The sequence below is a fragment of the Protomyctophum parallelum genome, assembly GCF_964188405.1.
Source record: "Protomyctophum parallelum genome assembly, chromosome: 19".
Taxonomy (NCBI): domain Eukaryota; kingdom Metazoa; phylum Chordata; class Actinopteri; order Myctophiformes; family Myctophidae; genus Protomyctophum; species Protomyctophum parallelum.
This window is the reverse complement of record NC_139717.1, coordinates 22,452,045-22,477,182: the sequence shown is the minus strand read 5'-3', so window position 1 is coordinate 22,477,182 and position 25,138 is coordinate 22,452,045. Positions and strand designations below refer to the sequence as shown.

At 44.9% G+C, this 25,138-nt stretch overlaps 1 protein-coding gene across 4 annotated transcripts in view; it reads right to left on the bottom strand.

Annotated features, from left to right (window-relative positions):
• The window catches only part of kidins220b (kinase D-interacting substrate 220b), a 123,231-nt gene that overhangs the window by 53,559 nt on the left and 44,534 nt on the right, over positions 1-25,138 (bottom strand). For all 4 annotated transcript variants that reach the window (XM_083790008.1, XM_083790006.1, XM_083790009.1 and 1 more), the window contains exons 12-23: positions 24,395-24,572; positions 21,776-21,940; positions 20,846-21,025; positions 19,684-19,849; positions 18,592-18,743; positions 17,895-17,998; positions 13,672-13,857; positions 12,851-12,991; positions 12,035-12,272; positions 10,729-10,817; positions 8,845-8,989; positions 1,551-1,713 (exon numbers count right to left, since the gene is read on the bottom strand). In XM_083790008.1, coding sequence (XP_083646134.1) covers positions 1,551-1,713; positions 8,845-8,989; positions 10,729-10,817; positions 12,035-12,272; positions 12,851-12,991; positions 13,672-13,857; positions 17,895-17,998; positions 18,592-18,743; positions 19,684-19,849; positions 20,846-21,025; positions 21,776-21,940; positions 24,395-24,572 — 1,907 coding nt within the window. The remainder of the gene's footprint in view (positions 1-1,550; positions 1,714-8,844; positions 8,990-10,728; positions 10,818-12,034; positions 12,273-12,850; positions 12,992-13,671; positions 13,858-17,894; positions 17,999-18,591; positions 18,744-19,683; positions 19,850-20,845; positions 21,026-21,775; positions 21,941-24,394; positions 24,573-25,138) is intronic.

The following is a 25,138-nucleotide window of genomic DNA, read 5'->3' as shown; positions in this document are numbered from 1 at the left end:
TGCCTCTACATCTCGTTACATCATGGAGACCCTTAGCCCTGTAAAACCCGGATTCATTTCTACCTGCAAATAAACTTTCAACCTTACTACTACTTTTTACTACTAGGACTTTTCAGAGGAAATAATGTAAAAAAAAATATATATTTTTGTTGTGCACATTTTATGCACATTTATAATAATTAATAAAATAATAATCTAGACATTCTAATGATCACAAAAAAACATATATTACAGTTATTTTACTTTTATTAGGGTTAAAGGTCAAAGGTCATAATGTTAAAAATTGTTAACAATTAGCCTGTCGCTAAGTCCCACCCAAGCCTGTTGTTGGCCAATACCACGTTAGCAACGGTTACTAGGTTTGGATCCTGGTCAAGCTTGCAATGCTGGTCAAAATGGTTATAAGCAGTGTCAATAAATATATTTGCTGTACACATCATGTGTGGAGTGGACCTCAGAAAGAGGGTTTGTTTTCTTACCTGTTATGAGCAAACTAGTCCATTCCATGAATTATTTCGCTCCGTTGTAACTTGTGTAGTTTAATAGTACCTATCTATAAAAATAGGCTCTCATTGACTTCCATTGTAACGGGAAACAGCTCTCAAAATCAGTCAGTTAGCACATAAGCGAACACAACAAAAGCTGATTCTGACAGTTTATGACATCAGGGAAACTCATGCCGTTTTATTTTCGTCTTTTGATAGATTTATAAAGTAACTATATTGGTTGGAGATATACAGTGAAGCGGTTCTGGTGTTCCTCGATCGTTTGTAAACAAGTCGCCATGCTGTTTGAGATGCACCCAGCTGCAGTCCCAGACATTTCTCCTAAAGCGTCTCCCTCAAACACGTCCAAAATTGTGTATGGTGTTTGCGACAAGTGGACAAGATCAGATACATTATTTTGTTTACATCCAACGGTCTGGATGGTAAATCTGGGACCGAGGCTATACTTCAGGAGTGTGTGTACAGATTTGGACCAATCAGATCGTTTTGTAGGCAAACTTGTCAGGGTTGCCAAGTCTGCTTATTTCCCGCTACTTTTGGCTTAAGGCTAATAATTAGTACTGTAATACACAGTGAGTTTGAGAGTTGTTTCCCCGTTACAATGGAAGTCAATGAGAGCCTATTCTTATTTCTAATATGTAGGCTACTATTAAACTGCACAACGGAGCGAAATAATTCATGGAATGGACTAGTTTGCTCATAAGGTAAGAAAACAAACCCACACATGCTGTACAGCAAATATATTTATTGACACTGCAAAACCATTTTGACCAGCATTGAAAGCTTGACCAGGATCCTAACCCTAGTAACCGTTTCTAACGTGGTATTGGCCAAGAACGGGCTTGGGTGGGACTTAGCGACAGGCTAATTGCCAAGTCCAGAGATTTTTGATTTGTGTGAATTTCAGCCTCTGTGGGGGTATTTATTATCCGCCTATATGGAGCCGGCCAGCAACTCTACATCTGACCTCAAACCCTTAGGCAGACATTTGACCTAATTTCTCCTTTCATTGTCAATGGCAAAACATTGTTATATTGTTCTGACCGTTCGTAGATGGTTTTGAGCGTGGCGCCCTCGGGCACGCTGTCGTTCTCCTCCAGGTAGAGGATGAGCCAGGACGTGCGGTAGGGCCACTGCTCCGTCAGGTTGATCCACGACGCCAGGCGGTCCCAGTTGAAGCTGATCTGGTTGGCCCTCAGCAGACGCCCTGCGTGTTACAGTAAAAGAGAAAAACGTGAAGATCCCTCATTTTGGAGTGTTTCTCACCGATCTTTCCCCCATTATGATACGACATCCCCCACCCAGAGAAACGAACGCGTTTCGGCACATATAAGCTTTCCTTGGCGTTTCAAACCGATCGGTTTGGTGGGGACATAACAACTACAAAGAAAGGAAAGTAGGAAAGTTTTCTAGCATGGAATTCTCCTTTAAGGCAACTGGCCGGTTCCACGCGCTGCACAAGGTGCCCTTTTTTCACTTGAGCACCTGCCCCTCTAAATGTCTGTGCACGCCACTGCCCATAAGCTACTGAGACATTCAACTTGACTCCCTGAGTAGAGCGCACCTTCACCTAATAAGTGTACATTTTATGAAAGGTGCCAACACTACAGACATCCGAGTGTATAGCAGAGTGGCTCGGAGCCTCAGCTTGATGGCCTCAAAAGTATAATATCTCCCGTCTTTCCGATAGGGATATCCCTTTGGTCTACTGGGTAAGATATCGGACTTTCACGCGGGGAGACCCGAGTTCGATTCCCGGGGAGTGACAGGAGCACAGGGATCAGAGGTCAACCCTACAGACGTTCCATTCCAACCAGTGTTGTTTTTGGCAGCACATTTTGATTTTAGTTTTAGTCATAGTCTTTTGAATAGCTTTCATTTAGTTTTAGTCACATTTTAGTCACTTTAGTGACTTGGTCTTAGTGTTAGTCTAGTTTTAGTCGACTAAATCTACAGTTGATTTAGTCAACTAAAATGTATTTTGGCGGGCCTTGGGCTTGATGCCGTCGTAATGACCGATTACGACGAATGTCTGAGCGGTGTGAACTTCAAAATGACTCATACTGGATCTCTTGTCCACTATAGTCCCTTCCTAACATTTTAATCTAGTTTCTATTTGTCGACGAAATTGTCCATATATTTAGTCTTAGATTTAGTCAGCATAGCTATAGTTTTCATTTACTTTACATTTAGTTTTCGTCAGTGAAAAAAGATAGTCGACCACTCTGATTTTAACTCTTCATGCTGCCCTGATCATTTCCTGAAGGTTTTCTGAAAATGCATGTTTTCCCTGCAGGGTCTTATTCACTGATTAGAATAAAGGGCCTTGCAAACGAGGAGAGATACAACGCGCCTATAGTTCATTTTCAGTGAGACCTGCATTTTTGCTCGGAGAAGTTGCGATGCGACAGTGCAAGCGCCTGTAAAGTGCATTTACGTGAATTTGTTGCGCGCGTGCTCGTTACGTGCACACACCCGCGACTCACCAGACCTGGATTATGTTAAGCTGTTTTGTTTTACTCTTGCGTTGCTGTGCCCCTCTTCAACAGACCTGGAGGAGACCTGTCGATCCAGGCAACGACGCCCGCGTTCCTCGCTTCACGTTTGCAAGGCCCTTAATGCAAATTCTACTGCTTTGACTACTGAAAAGAAGCGTCCAGCAGAGGAACTGACCACTAGGGGGTCAGAGGTCAACCCTGCATACATCTGACCACATATAAAGATCTGTATCTAGATAGATAGATAGATAGATAGATAGATAGATAGATAGATAGATAGATAGATAGATAGATAGATAGATAGATAGATAGATAGATAGATCACATCATGTCCTGTGATCTTAACTCCCTATTTTATCTATCCATGTTTCCTCTGCACACACACACACACACACACACACACACACACACACACACACACACACACACACACACACACACACACACACACACACACACACACACACACACACACACACACACACACACACACACACACACACACACACACACAGGACTGCAGGTATAAACCGATGGCCTGCAGTGGTCAATCTACCAGAAAGGTTTCTCTGAGCAGAAGGTCAGTGAAAGCCAAGGTGTCATCATATCAGACTTTGTGTCGACGCAACGCACTTTCTCCGCTAAGAGTCGATCACTACTTCTGTAAGTACAGATAATTGTTGCTCACTGTTGCTATGAGAGTTGTTCTCTGTGAAGCGTTGCTCTGTTAAAGAAACATGCTGTTTTTAGTTGTTTAATGAATGCAGGCTGACCACGCCTTGCATTTCTTTATACCTGTGTTATTAAGGCTAATGCTAATGTAAGCCTATGTTACCTGCTATGCCAGCTCAGCTTAGTTTAGTTTAGCCTAGCTTGGCCTATTTTAGCATAGCTTTGCCTAGGAGCTTAGCTAAGCTATGGAAAACAAGCAGTTATGGTGTCAAGGATTACTCCTTTAACATTGTGGACAAATTGATCAGTTCTCTGTCAACATTGATTATAGGCTGATTCAGGGTACATGTATGTTGGGACAGGATAATAGGCTGATTCAGGGTACATGTATGTTGGGACAGGATTATAGACTGATTCAGGGTGCATGTATGTTGGGACAGGATTATAGGCTGATTCAGGGTACATGTATGTTGGGACAGGATTACAGGCTGATTCAGGGTACATGTATGTTGGGACAGGATAATAGGCTGATTCAGGGTACATGTATGTTGGGACAGGATTATAGGCTGATTCAGGGTACATGTATGTTGGGACAGGATTATAGGCTGATTCAGGGTACATGTATGTTGGGACAGGATAATAGGCTGATTCAGGGTACATGTATGTTGGGACAGGATTATAGGCTGATTCAGGGTACATGTATGTTGGGACAGGATTACAGGCTGATTCAGGGTACATGTATGTTGGGACAGGATTATAGGCTGATTCAGGGTACATGTATGTTGGGACAGGATTATAGGCTGATTCAGGGTGCATGTATGTTGGGACAGGATTATAGGCTGATTCAGGGTACATGTATGTTGGGACAGGATAATAGGCTGATTCAGGGTACATGTATGTTGGGACAGGATAATAGGCTGATTCAGGGTACATGTATGTTGGGACAGGATAATAGGCTGATTCAGGGTACATGTATGTTGGGACAGGATTACAGGCTGATTCAGGGTACATGTATGTTGGGACAGGATAATAGGCTGATTCAGGGTACATGTATGTTGGGACAGGATTACAGGCTGATTCAGGGTACATGTATGTTGGGACAGGATTACAGGCTGATTCAGGGTACATGTATGTTGGGACAGGATAATAGGCTGATTCAGGGTGCATGTATGTTGGGACAGGATAATAGGCTGATTCAGGGTGCATGTATGTTGGGACAGGATAATAGGCTGATTCAGGGTGCATGTATGTTGGGACAGGATAATAGGCTGATTCAGGGTACATGTATGTTGGGACAGGATTACAGGCTGATTCAGGGTACATGTATGTTGGGACAGGATAATAGGCTGATTCAGGGTGCATGTATGTTGGGACAGGATAATAGGCTGATTCAGGGTACATGTATGTTGGGACAGGATAATAGGCTGATTCAGGGTGCATGTATGTTGGGACAGGATTATAGGCTGATTCAGGGTACATGTATGTTGGGACAGGATTATAGGCTGATTCAGGGTACATGTATGTTGGGACAGGATAATAGGCTGATTCAGGGTACATGCATGTTGGGACAGGATTACAGGCTGATTCAGGGTACATGTATGTTGGGACAGGATTACAGGCTGATTCAGGGTGCATGTATGTTGGGACAGGATTATAGGCTGATTCAGGGTACATGTATGTTGGGACAGGATAATAGGCTGATTCAGGGTACATGTATGTTGGGACAGGATAATAGGCTGATTCAGGGTACATGTATGTTGGGACAGGATAATAGGCTGATTCAGGGTACATGTATGTTGGGACAGGATAATAGGCTGATTCAGGGTACATGTATGTTGGGACAGGATAATAGGCTGATTCAGGGTACATGTATGTTGGGACAGGATTATAGGCTGATTCAGGGTGCATGTATGTTGGGACAGGATTATAGGCTGATTCAGGGTGCATGTATGTTGGGACAGGATTACAGGCTGATTCAGTGATTCAGGGTACATGCATTTGGGACAGGATTATAGGCTGATTCAGGGTACATGTGTGTTGGGACAGGATTACAGGCTGATTCAGGGTACATGTATGCTGGGACAGGATTACAGGCTGATTCAGGGTACATGTGATGATTCATGCGTTTTGTTGTTGAATTCTCCTTTAACAGAGAACTGATGACAGACAGTGAGCACATACAATTTGTGGTGCTTTTCATGGTTCTATGGTATATATACACTTCGACACACGACGGTCCACAAGCCCAGCTGTAGGCATGTTGCAGGCCTCATTATAGACATAACACACATAGAAAGTGAAGCTGAAAGTCGGAATGAGCAGCAGCAGTCATTCAGCGCAGTTCTATGTGTGTGTGTGTGTGTGTGTGTGTGTGTGTGTGTGTGTGTGTGTGCGTGTGTGTGTGTGTGTGTGTGTGTGTGTGTATCTATGTATACACAATACAGTTCAATGCACCGTAGAGCTGTTGGCACGGGCAAGCAAAAACCTCCCTCGGTTTGACGCTGCGTGTGCCTCCCCAGCTCAGCCGTGCACAATTCAAGGTCGTTGGATGGGGGGGTGCCTATCACGCATTCAGGTCAAGTCAAGTGACATTTATTTATATTTATATAGCATATTTAAAGACAACAGCCGTTGTGCTTTGCATAACAAATAGACCGTAGTCTATCCCGCAGCTAGTGCAATAATAGGAGCATAAAACAAGCCAAGCAAAACAAAATAACAGCAACAACAAAAACAGCAAACGACAAACTGTGTTAAAAGCCAGACTAAAACGTTTTCAAGTTGGATTTAACAATCTCCAGGGTGGAATGGAAGATCATTCCATAGTGTAGGGTGCAGCTACAGAGAAGGCCCGATCACCTTTGTTTTTAAGGGGTCAGAAAACAGCGCTCGAGTGCTGTTCATGCAGCCCCCGAGAGCGACAAGCTGGAGTTTGACATACATTGTTTTCAACGAGGGCGGTGCAGATATCAGCAATTCAACTGTTTTTAAAGTATTGTACAGTGACAACTAAAAGTCTCTGTAATGTTTATGGAATCGGTATCGGTAAGTGCCGATGCCGATGTAATGTTTAAAAAAAGAATCACACCCATGTGAAGTGAGGGGCACTCTTATCATCGTACATCATCATCTCATATTGGCCAATCAGAATGCCTGTTGCCTGTGATTGGTTAGCTGATTTGCGTGTTTACATAGTGTGGTTTCTGCATTTTTGGATGTGCAAAATTGCAAATACAGTGAGCCCCGCCTGTAGTTACGTGTCATACAAGCCTGCTTCAAACTGGTGAATGTGGATATTGGAAAATTTGGAAATATTATTTTTGGAAAAGTACAACACCTGTATAGGGAGTACCAACATAAGCCTGAGGTGGCGTCAACATATGTGTCACAGTGTCACTGGTAGCGGCCGCCATACTTCTGGGATGGTCTGGTTTGTTTACTTTGAGCGACTATCCTGTGTGCTTGATTACGTTCTTTTTTTAAACTCACAATGGCGCAGACTTGCTCAGTACATAAGTGCCACAGCAGGTCACGTCGAGGGAATGAGCCAGAAAACGGAATGAGATGTTTCAGCTTTCCAGCATGGAGACGGCATCAAGGAACCCAGATTGACGAGTTTACAAAGATACGTAGGATGGCTCGGATCTAGGCTAGTACGGCGCAGAGACATAACGTTCAACAGAGTATCTAAGCCGTGTTTCCTTGTCCTTGTCAGGTATGTCGAGCCCAACGTTCTTTCTATCCATCCCAGTGTTGGTTCACTATGTTTTCGCCAAGAACGACCTCAATGTTTACAAAAACAGACCACCGTCACTCTATTCTGAGTCATGTGGGCTTGAGTTTAAATCCCAGAAACATCAAACATGGTCGCCGCTAGCTTTTCAGACGCTGCCCCAATCTTGGTGACGTACACATTTTTACCAAGGCCCCAGTGAGGCTCTCCAACGTTGAAGCACTGGGCCCTAGTGGTAAGAGGAGGGACTGCAGGCGGACATGTGGAGTTACGCCAGAAGCAGTTGCTAGTTGGATTCCTTCTGACGGAACGTTCCGCCAGGAGCAGTTAATTTGTTAAATAGAAAGAAGGGGTTAGTAAGTAAGTCAGAGAGGCTTATTGTCGGTATCAGCCAGAGTCTGTCCCCGTTTCAATGCGCTAGACCTCTGCTCGACCGACCAAGCTTCCCGGACACGAATAAATAATATAATTGAAAGAAGCTGTTACTAACGGTGTTGATTTTGACAGCAAACTTTTATTTTAGTTTTATTCATAGTCTTTTGAATACTTTTCATTTAGTTTTAGTCACATTTCATGCAACTGGAATAATTTAGTCTAGTTTTAGTTGACTAAACATCATAAGATTTAAGTTGACTAAATCTACAGTTGATTTAGTCGACTAAAATCATCATGTCATGTCTTGATGCCGTCGTAATGACTGATTTTACACTTTACACAAATAGCAGATCTGCAAGCTCACAACTGAGCTTGTACGTAGGTCTGCTATTTTCAGCATGCAACCAAATGTAAAATGACGTGTCTTTTACTTACACTGGATCACTTACACTTGTACCTTCCTAACATTTTAGTTTGTTGACAAAAATGTCAATATATTTAGTCGTACTTTAAGTCAAAAAGAAAAAAAAAATGTCACGGTATATTAGTCGACAAAATCAAACACTGATGAAGAAATAACAGAACGAAGAAAGGGAGTTTGCATGTTCTCCCCGTGTCCCCTAGGGTAGGTACCCTTACAAAAAAACATGCAGTAATCCTGGTCTCTAAACTACCTCTCCCTGGCCAGCCGGAGCGCCTGATGGAGGAGAAAGGAACTGGTCGGAATAACGTGTTCCTTCCATGCGCTACGTCCGACTGGGGAAACGTCCCCCTGTCACCTGACAGGGGGAGTATTTCCAATTTCCTGTACTTTTACTCCACTACATCTCAGAGCCAAAATGTGTACTACTCCACTACAATCATTTGAAAACTTTAGTCACTAGTCACTTTGGACCTCATGCATAGAAGGAAGCATGAGGTCAGTCCTCTGCCCACCCCCAGGTTGGCAGAGGAAGTGGTAGCGCCCAGGATTACATTCGATTATTGACACGGGGGGCGAAAACAATGGGTTTCAAAATGGTGGTATAAAACCAGGAAAGAAGGAGGCGCGTCGACTGACCCGTGACGGAGACGATGTTGAGCAGCCTCCGCATGGTCTGAGGGCTGATGTCGCTGAACCAGTCCTCCGTCACCAGCAGCTTGGTCAGGTCGAAGCTCATCTGCCTGGTCACCGTGCGCTGCATCTGCCGACGCCGGTACGTGTCCTGTACGGGTCAGACGGGCGGGCAGGCAGGCAGGCAGGCAGGCAGGCAGACAGACAGACAAGGCAGACAGACAACTTTTATTACCACATTTTATACGGCCCAGCCCCTCTAGGCGAGATCGTGGCGCTATATTGCCAGAGAAATCCGCGAAATAAGCAGCGAAGAAGGGTCACTTCTGCCCGACGAGCCGGAAGTGATGTAGTCCGGATCTGTAGTGCGCAAGCCTATACACTACATATCTGTAGTGTGCGTAGGCCTATACACTACAGATCTGTAGTGTGCGTAGGCCTATACACTACAGATCTGTAGTGTGCGTAGGCCTATACACTACATATCTGTAGTGTGCGTAGGCCTATACACTACATTTCTGTAGTGTGCGTAGGCCTATACACTACATATCTGTAGTGTGCGTAGGCCTATACACTACATTTCTGTAGTGTGCGTAGGCCTATACACTACAGATCTGTAGTGTGCGTAGGCCTATACACTACATATCTGTAGTGTGCGTAGGCCTATACACTACATATCTGTAGTGTGCATAGGCCTATACACTACATATCTGTAGTGTGCGTAGGCCTATACACTACATTTCTGTAGTGTGCGTAGGCCTATACACTACATATCTGTAGTGTGCATAGGCCTATACACTACATATCTGTAGTGTGCGTAGGCCTATACACTACATTTCTGTAGTGTGCGTAGGCCTATACACTACATATCTGTAGTGTGCGTAGGCCTATACACTACATTTCTGTAGTGTGCGTAGGCCTATACACTACATTTCTGTAGTGTGCGTAGGCCTATACACTACATTTCTGTAGTGTGCGTAGGCCTATACACTACATATCTGTAGTGTGCGTAGGCCTATACACTACATATCTGTAGTGTGCGTAGGCCTATACACTACATCTATGTAGTGTGCGTAGGCCTATACACTACATATCTGTAGTGTGCGTAGGTCTATACACTACATCTATGTAGTGTGCGTAGGCCTATACACTACATATCTGTAGTGTGCGTAGGCCTATACACTACATATCTGTAGTGTGCGTAGGTCTATACACTACATCTATGTAGTGTGCGTAGGCCTATACACTACATATCTGTAGTGTGCGTAGGCCTATACACTACATTTCTGTAGTGTGCGTAGGCCTATACACTACATATCTGTAGTGTGCGTAGGCCTATACACTACATTTCTGTAGTGTGCGTAGGCCTATACACTACATTTCTGTAGTGTGCGTAGGCCTATACACTACATATCTGTAGTGTGCGTAGGCCTATACACTACAGATCCGGACTACATCACTTCCGGGCTCCATGAGCGAAACAGTTCTAGGATCGCTGAAGAAGGAAAGGCCAAACATATATATGTATATTGAATTACAGCGATCTCGTTTGATATCATTAAAAGGGACCTGAAGACGTGTAAACACGTCCAAGGCCCCCCCACCACGGTTTGATTAGAAAAGATGTGTACTGTATACATGTCGGTAGCATAGTCAGTGTTAAAGTACCAACAGTACAAAGTAGGCCTATACTCATTTTGCAGTATGTCTCATTTCAAGTTTAAAAATGTCTAAAAATCTTTAGAAAATAGTAGATGCAACGCATTGTGAGCTTGTAGAACGGCTAGTTTCAAATGGCCTGAAATGTATATAGGGCTGAAGTGTTTAATGTATGTTTTGTAATAACGCACGCCATTCCACGCACACACACACGCAGGCACGCACACTTACCCTGCGGTTCAGTGTGGTCTTGCTGCCAAACTTGGTCAGCTCTCCAAGGCTGTGCTGGGACAGTTTCCTGTCTAACTCCTCGTGCCAGCCTGCAGACAGACAGACAGACAGACAGACGGATCCATTTAATTAGAGTATGTGCTGTATGTGTGTGTGTGTGTGTGTGAGAGACGCCTTTATCCAAGGTGCTTTAGTGCATTTCATTCACCCATTCACACACACATTGCGGCGGAAACCATGCGAGGCACCAATCAGCACATCAGGAACAATTTGTGGTTCAGTGTCTTGCCCAAGGACACTTCGACATGTGGACAGGAGGAGCCGGGATTCAAACCGCCGACCCACGGATCATTGGACGACCTGCTCTACCTCCTGAGCCACAGTCGCACAGTCAGAGGCCCCTTTTCCACCGGTTGGTTCCCAATGGGAACTGGTTCAGTTATTTTTGGTCCATGAGCCAGAGTTCCAAAATTGGAATGTTAATTATGCATCGAGTGTGCAAAACCATACCTATATTAGATTGTTATGACCTCATGAGTACTTACTTACACGAAGACGATTTATTGTATTACAAATTTTACATTTTTAAATATGCAAATGACAATATGCAAAATAATAGCAAATATGAAAAAGCTACTACTCTGGAAGGGTTATCATGTATGAATTTACTTGTATTGATCCTGTAAACAATTGAATATAGGTCTAGTTTTAGTACTGTACTTGAGTATTTCCAATTTCCTGTACTTTTACTTCTACTCCACTACATCTCAGAGCCAACATTTGTACTACTCCACTACAATCATTTGAAAAATTTAATTACTAGTCACTTTTGGAGGTTTTAATTTTGATCAGAAAACATACATTAACCTCTTCAACCCTATACATTTCGGCCATTTGAAAATAGCAGATCTACAAGCTCACAATGCGTTGCAACGCGATGCATTGTGAGCTTGTAGATCTGCTATTTTCAATAGATTTCGTACACATTTGAACTTGTGAAATGGGACATTCTGCAATTTGAGTACTTTTACTATTAGTACTTTAAGTACATTTCGATGCCTATACCTTTGTACTTTTACTCAAGTACCTTTTCAATTCCGTACTTGTACTTGTAACGAAGTAGTTCTAAATTGCAGTATTGATATACTTTTACTTAATTAAAACAATGTAGTACTTTTTATTTATTTTTTATATATTTATCTTTTTCCCCCCGACTAGTTGACTAGTAAACTAGGCAACTAGTCAACTAGTAAAAATGACTAGAAGTGAATGCCCTAGTATGCGGCAGGCTATATATAGCGTATACCGTCAGGGTTGCCGGCGTCTCCGTTCTGCGGTGTGGCGACGCACATCTTCTTGGCGCTGCTCAGCCCGCGGCTGTTGAGGAAGACGGGCAGGTGGACGATGTTCCTCATGTAGTCGTGGCCGTTGATGTTGGAGTCCCGGAGCACGCTGTTCAGGTTCTGGTTAATGGCCTTGATGATGATGTGCGGGTCCGAGGCGAAGATGGAGATGAACGGGCCCTTGGAGAACAGCACGCGCACCTTGGAGAGTGGGAAAGGAGCACCGTTTGATTCAGAGGTTTCTCATATCCTTTAGAGCAGGGGGGTTCTCACAATGTGGTGCCCGGGGACCCCCAGGGCCAGGGGTACTTGAGGGAGTTCCAGGGGGGGACCCAGCTAAATTATAATTTGTAACCAAATGGCCTAATAAATGTTGATTTGGGGGTCCTTGACATGAAAATGTTTGGGAACCACTGCTTTAGAGCAGGGGGGTTCTCAACGTTTTTGGCCGGGGACCCCCGGAAATGCTTTGGCCATGTCTCACGATGCATGACAGTCCCACTGGGAGGAGACCCCCCCTCCCCTGGGGACAGATCAAAAATAGCAGACCTACAAGCTCATAGCGCGCCACTCGGTGGGGCGCTATGAGCTTGTAGATCTGCTATCGGCCGTAAATAAAGCTCGTTTTGATTAGAATTGTGATATGGGATTGTTTTTGGAACACAGTTCTTAATATGACACAGTTCTAATAGATTCCCCCTATTTTGGGAATTCCATTCAAATATAAAAAAAAAACATATAATGCTGTGGCCTGTAGAGGGCACTCTTGTCTCTCTCACCGTGTCCAGCATCTGCAGAACCTTGTCCTGTTCGCAGGAGTCCAGGCCGTCGATGATGACCGCCAGACGCGTCTGGTTCTGACTGAAGCCATCGATGGTCCTGGCCATCTGCGCCATCAACTCCACCTCGCTCTTCAACACCTGGAGAGGAGAGGAGAGGAGAGGAGAGGAGAGGAGAGGAGAGGAGAGGAGAGGAGAGGAGAGGAGAGGAGAGGAGAGGAGAGGAGAGGAGAGGAGAGGAGAGGAGAGGAGAGGAGAGGAGAGGAGAGGAGAGGAGAGGAGAGGAGAGGAGAGGAGGCATGGTGGTGTTACGGTGACATTGGTGACCTGCTGAAATATGTGACCAATCGTGTACCATCATTTGCCATTCTGGAGTGACCGCGAGCGAGTGAGGCAAGTGGCCTGGAGATTTCGTTCCAGTTGTTTTGGCTCCAGTTTTGGCTCCATTCACCAATGCAGTGACGCGTACAGTGGTGGGAAAAGTACTCAATTGTTTTACTTAAGTAAAAGTACCAATACTGCAATTTAGAAGTACTTTGTTACAAGTAAAAGTACAGAATTGAAAATGTACTTGGCGGGCCTTGATGCCGTCGTAATGACACTGAAAATAGCCGATCTACAAGCTTGTAGATCAGCTATTTTCAGCATGCAACCAACCAACCAAAATGACTTACACTGGATCTCTTGTCCACTAGTCCCTTCCTAACATTTCCGTCTACTTTTTTATTTGTTGACGAAATCGTCAGTACATTTACTCAAAAAGGCAGTCGACGAGCAAGTTTTCGTCTCAGTCGACGAAATCAACACTGCGTCGTATATACCTTCATGAAGCCCTCGCTCTTCAGCTTGCTCATCTTGTTGGCGGCTCCGTGCAGCCTCTTCCTCTGGGAGTTGAGCACAGAGTCGCTGACCCTCCACCACGTCCGCACGTTCAGCAGCACCGCCAGGCCCACCACGCTGGCCATGGACACCAGCACCGCGTTCACTTCCTGGTTGTCCCCGTCCACCTGCCAAAGGGGTCATAGGTCATATAGGGTCATAGGGTTATAAGGTCAGCAGCACCATCACCTCCTTGGTTGTCGCCCTTCCACCTGCAGGTGCAGGGAGTTAGGGATTGATTGGTCTCGCGTTGACTTTGAAGACAGTCACCAGACACTGTCCTTTAGACCTGAGGACGATTCTACAAATGTCTTATAAATGCCGACAGTGTTTGACCCAGGAGGTGCTTTTTTTTAAACGTTCACAGACACTGACCTTAAACACGGTCATCAGACACTGAGCCCGCTAGCATTTATTGACAAATTAGAATCTAATTCACGGCAGCATTTTTCCCAGTTGAGCTCCTATTTTGAAAAGCCAAATTTCCAGACTTCCGGAGGTGAACATAAACTAGGAAGCGAAACGGGTCCTGGACAGGCCTTGCTTACAATATGGGTCTATGCCGGGGCACTGGAATGCTCCACATCGCCGGCTCTGTGCCATCAAAGAAACGTTGTTTTGACCAAAAATGCCATCTGGGACAAGGAATAAGAGATACAGGCGATTGAGAGAAACAGATAGAATGGGTTATTATGGCGAGGACGATCTAAGATGGGCGACCCATTGTCATGACAACAACAGGTAGCTACCCGATGCTGAAGTAAGTAGCATGATGGCTTGATCGGTCGAAAGAGCTATAAAAGCGCAATTGCCATTGATCTACGGCAGTGTTTCCCAACCTTTTTTGTCCCAGGGAACACTTTTCATAGCCTAAAAGTCTCGGGGAACACCTAGGGGGGGGGGGTGTATATATACATACATACACATACATACATACATACATACATACATACATACATACATACATACATACATACATACATGCAGCAGTGAGTCCTACCACATAGCACAATACATAGACCACTTCCTCAACCCCCTCTCCACCATACACGCCAGTTATTTAAGAGACACATATGATTTCCTGGAAAAAATCAAGCCCATAGCCGTGCCACCACACACATACATTTTCACCATAGACATTGACAGCCTTTACACTAACATACATACAGCCACTGGCTTACAGGCAGTTAGAAACCTTTTCCAGACACACCCGGACAACACTAGACCAGACAATGCCATTTTACAACTATTAGAACTTAGTCTTAATTGCAATGACTTCACATTTAATAACAAACATTACTTACAGATAGAGGGCACAGCTATGGGCAAGAAATTTGCACCCGCTTATGCTAACATATACATGAGTGAGTGGGAGAGAGAGGCCTTGGCAAAGTGTCCACTACAACCTACCATGTATTTCAGATTTTTAGATGACATCATAGGACTCTGGCCACACACCTTACAACAGTTTGATACATTTTTACAGATTTTGAACACACACCATACTTCCATAACCATCAAACACATAATTCATCCAACAGAGATTAACTTCCTGGACACCACCGTATTTTTTCATACAATAGATCCTACACATAAACAACTACTGACAAAAATTTATTTTAAGGACACAGACACACACGCACTGCTCCATAAACACAGCTACCACCCAAAGCACACATTTGCAGGAATCATCAAATCACAAATCATTCGGTTTTTCAGGATTTCATCCAATAGGGAACACTTTAATCAGGCCACACACACACTCTTTACAGTCCTCCGAAGGAGAGGTTACAGCAAAAGGTTTTTGCGTACCATCAGGAGCAATGCCCTGGCCTCTCTCTCCCCCACCCAGCCACTCTCCACAAACACTCTGCCTCCTACCCCTAACCCTCCCACCCCCATTCCTCACCCTAACCTCAATCCTAGCCTTCTTCCCCAGCCACCTCAGCCTCTCTCTAGCGCGGGGACAGGGACGGACCTGGACGGGGCCCACACATTACCCTCTCCTCTAGGTCTTCCCTCCTCTAACTCTTCCTCTCCCACCATCCAGGCCATCGGCTCCTCTACCATTACAACACTACTCCCATTCATAACCACATTTTCACATACACTCCAACCACTACACCACAAATTTAAACAGAATTTCACCACCACACAACAATCCTACCCCCCATTACAAACGCATTCAGTAATTTCAGCACTTAGACGGAATAAGAACCTGGGTGACCTCCTTGTGCATTCCAAATTTTCCACTTTACCTCCCAAGCCCCCACAGCCTCATACACTCCATTTCAAACCCCGCAAATTCATCAATAACCCCCATAGTCACACTTCCTCCCCCATCACGGATCCCCTGTCTCTGACCACACCCAATATAGTCTACATCATCACCTGCACACAATGTCACAAACACTACATAGGAGAAACCGGACACACACTAGAAACACGCCTCAAACAACACTTATATCACATCCAACGAGCAGACATACACACAACTCTGTACACACACTTTCAATCCCATCCTATCGCTAACCTCATCATTTCAGGTCTGGAATGTGGAGTCCGTTGGACCAGTGGACAGCGGAAACTCATGGAACACAGATGGATAAAAAAATTACAAACTGTAACACCCACTGGTCTTAATGAAAGAAGTTGATTTTTATCCCCTTCCTGTTCATTTTTATGTAAAATAAATAAATGGTATCCAGGCCTTGCTGTGAACTTTTACTCCTGTTTGGTTTTAGGTTGTTTTATTAATGTCCCTTTTTATATCCATTTTACCATTGGGTTTTAGAGTATGGTTTAGGTATGCGGTCTAGCTTAAACTTGGACTCAGGGGGGTGGACGCCTCTGCCTTGCATAGTCCCCAGTGAATAGGCAGTTGGCCATTCACTGGTAACCCTATTTTGGACTCATTTTAAATATATGAAGGTATGGCGGGCAGGGATTTTTACCAAAAAGGCCCCCCCCTTTTAAAATACACACACACATACATACCTACATGCATACATTTCAGACGTTTTAGCAGTTTTTAAGGACCCACTTTTAGGCCAGTGCACCAGAGCAAATTCTTGCCTTTTTTTAAACCCTACCCATTCTAACCAAATACATACATACATACATACATGTCATGTATATACATACATGTATATACAATTAAATATACATATATATTAAAAATATATATTAAATATATAGTCAAAGTAAATATACTTTTAAAAACACACATGACAGCACTCATCAAATAACTTTAAAGAGAAAGAAAAGGACAGAGACAGTGCCTCAGTTTAAAAAAATTGCTCATATACAATGTGAAATTCCACCTAATCCTTTTCCTTGTCTTTATTATGGGCCAACTTGTGAAAGCTGCATGCTTTTATTGTGAAGGGTCTCAGTTCTCACAGCCTGCTTATTTCCACGTGCTGAAAATAGCTGATCGACAAGCTCACAACGTATTGCGTCCGCAACGCGTTGTGAGCTTGTAGATCAGCCATTTTCAGCACGCAAGCATAACACGTGTACGACGAAGAATAAATCAGGCATCACTGAGCTTCTGTGGTCACTGTGGAGGGAGGGAGATATATTTTGTTGGCCGAACGAGGCGATCCATGTTTGGACATCTATGGACAGCTATTTTGGACATATATTTTTCGTGGCACATTATGTTTAATCACAACAACGTCACGTTTACTTTACGTGTTTGAGTCGGGACATGTAGCCTAGGACTGTATGTGTCTGCTGTCTACGTGCATATGCGCTCTGCGCGCTCCAGTCTTTCTAGAGGGAGCGAAATGTAGCGTCTTCTGCATGCATATAAGCATTAACATTTCAATGACCGAGGGTCGTTAGAGTCTATTGTTCCGTGTTGTTGTTATCGACGACGCAACAATAAGAATCCTGCAGCCCATAGGCTATAATATTGCTTTCGGGGGAGAGTTAGTGTGCCGCCTGATTTGACAGAAAGTAACACTATAACTTAATTTCGGTCAAATTACGCGGAGCACTTGGACACATCAAACGGAGCACCAAAGCTCCGCGACACACAGGTTGGGAAACACTGATCTACGGCAATGCCGTTGAGCGTATTATTAAATAATAGGCTTCAATTGACCTAGATCTACGGCAATGGCGCGGAGGGTGTTAAACACGGTCACCAGACACTGACCTTAAACACGGCCAGCAGGGACATGCCGGTCACCAGACACAGCAGGACGAACAGGAAGATGACGAAGGACGGAATGCAACACGTCTGCTTCCACTTCTTCTTCCCTGAGGACGACGGAAGCACATATGGACACATGGAGTCATTATCTTTTCACCTGACAGGGGGACGTTTCCCCAGTCGGACATAGCGCGTGGAAGGAACACGTTATTACGACCAGTTCCTTTCCCCTCCGTCAGGCGCCCCGGCTGGCCAGGGGGAGGTAGTTTAGAGACCAGGATTAATGCATGTTTTTTGTGAGGGTACCTACCCTATGGGACACGGAGAGAACATGTGAGGGTACCTACCCTAGGGGACACAGGGAGAACATGTGAGGGTACCTACCCTAGGGGACACGGGGAGAACATGTGAGGGTACCTACCCTAGGGGACACGGGGAGAACATGTGAGGGTACCTACCCTAGGGGACACGGGGAGAACATGTGAGGGTACCTACCCTAGGGGACACGGGGAGAACATGTGAGGGTACCTACCCTAGGGGACACGGGGAGAACATGTGAGGGTACCTACCCTGACACGGAGAGAACATGCAAACTCTACACAGAAAGGCCCTTTCGCCAACCCCGCCTTGGGGTATATGGGCACTGATGAGAGAACGCGCCAAATCAAGTTTGTGCGAGTGCACTCTGGATACAACGAACCTTGCGTCTCTTCGGTCTTGAACACCCTGAAGAGCCTGGTCGCCAGGAAGCCAAACTCTCTCTCGCAGGCGTCCGACAGGGTGGCGATCATCTCCGCCATGGACGTCTCTCCTCCCACGCTGGACAGGCGGTTATAGTCTGTGAACAGGAACCTGCCAGGGAGGGAGACACAGCACGGCATGATATCATTCACTACCTAAATGTTTCATACCAAGCAGTGGTGGAAAAAGTACTCTATTGTTTTGCTTAGGTAAAAGTACCAATACCGCAATTTAGAACTACTTCGTTACAAGTAAAAGTACGGAATTGAAAATGCACTTGAGTAAAAGTACAAAAGTATCGTCATCAAAATGTACTGAAAGTACTAAAAGTTAAAGTATGCATATTGCAGAATGTCCCACTTCACAAGTTCTAAATGTGTACAAAGTCTATTGAAAATAGAAGATCTACAAGCTCACAATGCGTCGCAACTTAATGGCCAAAATGTATAGGGTTGAAGTTGTTAATGCATGTTTTCTAATCGATCAATAGCAGATCTATCAATAGCAGATCTACAAGCTCACAACATGTCACGCTGCGACGTGTTGTGAGCTTGTAAATCGGCTATTTACAGCAAGTGTAATGTCATTACGACGGCATTCAGGCCCGCCGAAATATATCTAAATCAACTGTAGATTTAGTCGACTAAGATCTCATGACATTCAGTCGACCAAAACTAGACTAACACTAAGACATTCCAGGTGACTAAAATGTGACAAAAAAACTAGATGAAAACTATTCAAGAGACTATGACTAAAACTAAAATAGAAATTTGCTGCCAAAAACAACACTGAGTGGTACTGTGTATTGGAAAACTTGACCGAACACGACTCGCTCACTGTATAACAAAATGAAGTCAAAACTTCTATAGACTGAGACTTCGGGAAACATTTTTCCTTTTATTTTATCATGCTCATAAAGTGCTCTTTGCTCAAAGTGCAGTTAAAAAGCAAACGTTTCGGTCCTAAGACCTTCGTCAGTGCTATATGGTCGTGTTCGGTCAAGTTTTCCTCTATGTTTTTGAGACCACCGCTCCTGTAGTTAAGTTTTTACCTGACCGGCAGGGCTCTGGTGCTCTGCTCGGGCAGTTCGGGCGGGTTGACGAACATCAGCCGCAGCAGCAGCTCCAGGTAGCCAATGTGACGCGCCAGGCGCGTGCTAATGAGCCACGCCCAGCTCCAGCCCTCGCCCTCGCGGCGCCCGCCAAAGTACACCACCACTGTTGGGACACGCACGCACACACACGCACGCACGCACACACATACGCATGCACGCACACACGCACACACGCACACCCACACAGTACATTTAGTACACAACCACTGTTTAAAAACTAATTAAGATCCGATGACGATTCTACAAATGAAAGCAAAGATTTTAGTTAAAACCGTTTACAGGGAAGGAATATAATATATTCAAAGATTTGCACACATTTTCACGATTTTTCAAAAAATAGCAGACCTACAAGCTCAAGGTACGAGCTTGTAGATCTGCTATTTTTCAATAGCTAAAGTATAACATAATGCTTAAAACACCAAAAGGGGTTCCCGTCTAGAATGGGTTAACACATACACACTCAACAATTTACAATTCAGGCATTTAGCAGATGCTCTGAATCCAGAGCGACTTACAGTATTAGATACAGATTTGGGGGTTTTCTAGGTGTGTATTTACGGAAGTGCAATTCCGTGCTATACCCAAATTAACGGGTAGTATATCAGTGTTGATTTTTGTCGACTAAAACTAAGACGAAAAAAATGTCACTGATGAAAACCAAATGGAAACTAAATGAAAACTAAGCTATGATGACTAAAACTAAGACTAAATATACTGACAATTTCGTCAACAAATAACAACTAGACTAAAATGTTAGGAAGGGACTAGTGGACAAGAGATCCAGTGCAAGTCATTTTACACTTGGTTGCATGCTGAAAATAGCCGATCTACAAGTGTGACGCGTTGTGAACTTGTTCGGCTATTTTGTGTGTAGAAACAGTCATTATGATGCCATCAACACCCGCCAAAATACATTTTAGTGGATTAAATCAACTGTAGATTTAGTCGACATTTAATCTTATGATATTTAGTCGACTAAAACTAGACTAACACTAAAACATTCCAGGTGACTAAAACGGAATGAAAACTATTCAAGAGACTATGACTAAAACTAAAATCAAACTTTGCTGCCAAAAAACAACAACACTGGTGTATATACCAAAGAAGAGGTAGAGTAGAGCCAGCAGGCTGAGGGAGATGGCCATGGCCAGCCGCGGGTCCACGGTGAAGCCCAGCACCAGAGCCACGGCGCCACACAGCAGCACCGACAGGAACACCACCAGCCAGCTGAACTGGAACAATGGCTCCACCTGCTGGCCGGCGAACGTCTTCATCTCATCTGGGGGGGGAGGGGGGGGGGGGGGGACGACGACATGACAGGAGAGTTATTAGTAAGCTGTAGCTGATAAAAACTGCACAACTCTGTGGGTCATACGTTACAATACACAGTATGTTCATGGTGGGACGTAAACGCTTTTTGGTGTTTTAAGCATTATGCTATACTTTAGTTTGAAAAATCAAGAAAATGTAGTTATCTTAGCTTCTGGGGGGTCCTTGAAACAACATATTTTCAGACGGGGATCGGCGGCCAATTACATATAATTGTGGGGGGGTCCTTGACATGAAAATGTTTGAGAACGACCGACATAAAAACATGATTTAGAAGACATTAATCGTAGAATCGTTCCGAGGTCTAAATGGGTTAAAGGGGAATACCACTAATTTTCAACATTTTACTGTGTCATTATTATACCTTTTTAAAATTGATTAAAACAAAAAAAGTCTCCCCCATTCTGTGTTGCCTAGAACTGGAGGTCAGATGTACTTCATAATGTTACTGATTTTTTTCAGACCTCGCTTGATTAGTTAGATAGATTATTATTATTATTATTAACCCCTTTTGGGCGGGAACCTCTTTTCTACAAGCTCATAGCGCGCGCTACGAGCTTGTAGGTCTGCTATTTTGAAAAATCAAAGAACGACTGACATAATAGAAACATAGCTTTTTCAGAAAACTGTCAGGATTTATAGAAGACATTTTATAGAGTCGTTCCCGGGTCAAAATGGGTTCATATTTTAGGTCTCTCACCCTCCAGCTTCTTCAACAGGAAGGACTTCCCGCTGCCCCACTGCGCGTACAGACCCACGCAGATGGGCGGCTGCATGGTGGGCTCGCTCAGGATGTCCGCCAAGGCGCTGCTGTACAGGTCGTAGCCCAGCATGTCCCCGTCCGTCTCCGTGGGGGACAGGTGTCCTGAGGAGAGGACACAGCACTGGTTAAAAACGTCTGTCTCTCTGGGGGACAGGTGTCCTGAGGAGAAGACACAGCACTGGTTAAAAACGTCTGTCTCTGTGGGAGACAGGTGTCCTGAGGAGAGGACACAACACTGGTTAAAACCGTCTGTCTCTGTGGGAGACAGGTGTCCTGAGGAGAGGACACAGCACTGGTTAAAAACGTCTGTCTCTGTGGGGGACAGGTGTCCTGTGGAGAAGACACAACACTGGTTTTGATATGTCTGTCTCTGTGGGGGACAGGTGTCCTGAGGAGAGGACACAACACTGGTTTTGATATGTCTGTCTCCGTGGGGGACAGGTGTCCTGAGGAGAGGAGACAACACTGGTTTTGATATGTCTGTCTCCGTGGGGGACAGGTGTCCTGAGGAGAGGACACAACACTGGTTTTGATATGTCCGTCTCTGTGGGGGACAGGTGTCCTGAGGAGAGGACACAACACTGGTTTTAATATGTCTGTCTCCGTGGGGGACAGGTGTCCTGAGGAGAGGACACAGCCCTGGTTTTAATATGTCTGTCTCTGTGGGGGACAGGTGTCCTGAGGAGAGGACACAGCCCTGGTTTTAATATGTCTGTCTCCGTGGGGGACAGGTGTCCTGTGGAGAGGACACAACACTGGTTTTGATATGTCTGTCTCTGTGGGGGACAGGTGTCCTGAGGAGAGGACACAACACTGGTTTTGATATGTCTGTCTCCGTGGGGGACAGGTGTCCTGAGGAGAGGAGACAACACTGGTTTTGATATGTCTGTCTCCGTGGGGGACAGGTGTCCTGAGGAGAGGACACAACACTGGTTTTGATATGTCCGTCTCTGTGGGGGACAGGTGTCCTGAGGAGAGGACACAACACTGGTTTTAATATGTCTGTCTCCGTGGGGGACAGGTGTCCTGAGGAGAGGACACAGCCCTGGTTTTAATATGTCTGTCTCTGTGGGGGACAGGTGTCCTGAGGAGAGGACACAGCCCTGGTTTTAATATGTCTGTCTCCGTGGGGGACAGGTGTCCTGTGGAGAGGACACAACACTGGTTTTAATATGTCTGTCTCTGTGGGGGACAGGTGTCCTGAGGAGAGGACACAACACTGGTTTTAATATGTCTGTCTATGTGGGGGACAGGTGTCCTGTGGAGAGGACACAACACTGGTTTTGATATGTCCGTCTCTGTGGGGGACAGGTGTCCTGTGGAGAGGACACAACACTGGTTTTAATATGTCTGTCTCTGTGGGGGACAGGTGTCCTGTGGAGAGGACACAACACTGGTTTTAATATGTCTGTCTCTGTGGGGGACAGGTGTCCTGTGGAGAGGACACAACACTGGTTTTAATATGTCTGTCTCTGTGGGGGACAGGTGTCCTGTGGAGAGGACACAACACTGGTTTTAATATGTCTGTCTCTGTGGGGGACAGGTGTCCTGTGGAGAGGACACAACACTGGTTTTAATATGTCTGTCTCTGTGGGGGACAGGTGTCCTGAGGAGAGGACACAACACTGGTTTTGATATGTCTGTCTCTGTGGGGGACAGGTGTCCTGCATGTGTAGAGGACACAGCACTGGTTTTAATATGTCTGTCTCTGTGGGGGACAGGTGTCCTGCATGTGGAGAGGACACAACACTGGTTTTAATATGTCTGTCTCTGTGGGGGACAGGTGTCCTGCATGTGGAGAGGACACAGCACTGGTTTTAATATGTCTGTCTCTGTGGGGGACAGGTGTCCTGCATGTGGAGAGGACACAGCACTGGTTTTAATATGTCTGTCTCTGTGGGGGACAGGTGTCCTGCATGTGGAGAGGACACAACACTGGTTAAAAACGTCTGTCTCTGTGGGGGACAGGTGTCCTGCATGTGTAGAGGACACAACACTGGTTTTAATATGTCTGTCTCTGTGGGGGACAGGTGTCCTGCATGTGGAGAGGACACAACACTGGTTTTAATATGTCTGTCTCTGTGGGGGACAGGTGTCCTGCATGTGGAGAGGACACAACACTGGTTTTAACATGTCTGTCTATGAGGGGGACAGGTGTCCTGCATGTGGAGAGGACACAACACTGGTTTAAATATGTCTGTCTATGTGGAGAGGACACAACAGTCGAGTTCCGCAAGCATCACTGAAGTGGCAATAATCACGTTAAACCACACTCTCAAGTGTAATATTGCAATTCTACAACAGTTACCCTTAAAACTAAGAAAATCGCTGAAAAAATATATTTTTTTAATGACAGATGTAGTCACTACGACCACAAATGTCCCAAGAAACTAGCTAGCCTAGCCACCGAGTTTGCTAGTGCTCTGGGAGAACAGAGCAGCTGAATTATTTGTTTTGATTAGGATGGTGAATGGTGCTGGTTTGATCCACGGCTAGAAGCCGTTTCAACCAATCAGATTGCTTCCTCGAAATGACCTGTTGTAGAATTATGCTTACGCGCTCCGAAGATCTGCGTGAGGATGCTCTTCTGGTGGCTGCAGTCGATGTTGTAGGGCGTCTCGCCGGCCTTGTTGGGACGGTACAGCAGGCGGCCATCTTTGGGGTTACGGAGGAGGAGCTCAGCCAGGCGCCGACTCCGCCCCCGGATGGCGATGTGGAGGGGCGTGTCTCCTCTCTGGACACACACGCACACACGTGCGCACACACGCACACACAAACCCATAACCCATTAAAAGACCTGGAACGAATCTGTGTCACCGTAGCTTTTAACCATTTTAACCGTTATTTCAAACTTTAGCTATTTTTGGAAAATGTGTGCAAATCTTTGAATGTATATTCTTCCAAGCTCCTTGACATGAAATAGCTTGAGAACCTACTGTACTAGAAACATGGGTTTTTTCAGAAAACTGAATCTGGTTTCAGGTCTCAGTGGGTAAAATGATAAAAATCCGTTTGCCATCGGTGGTCAAGGGGGGGGAAGTAACTCAAATCACGTTATGTGTTCATAAACTGTCCAACTATGAGCATTGACTGGGATTATTATCACGTTATGTAAACGTTATGCTAGCAGCAGCAACCAGGGAAGCTATACATTTCGGTAAGAAACAAATGTCTTACTGGACACTTTTTTGTTTTGTTTTTTGGCAGCACATTTTGATTTTAGTTTTAGTCATAGTCTCTTGAATAGGTTTCATTTAGTCTTAGTCCCATTTTAGTCACCTGGAATGTTTTAGTGTTAGT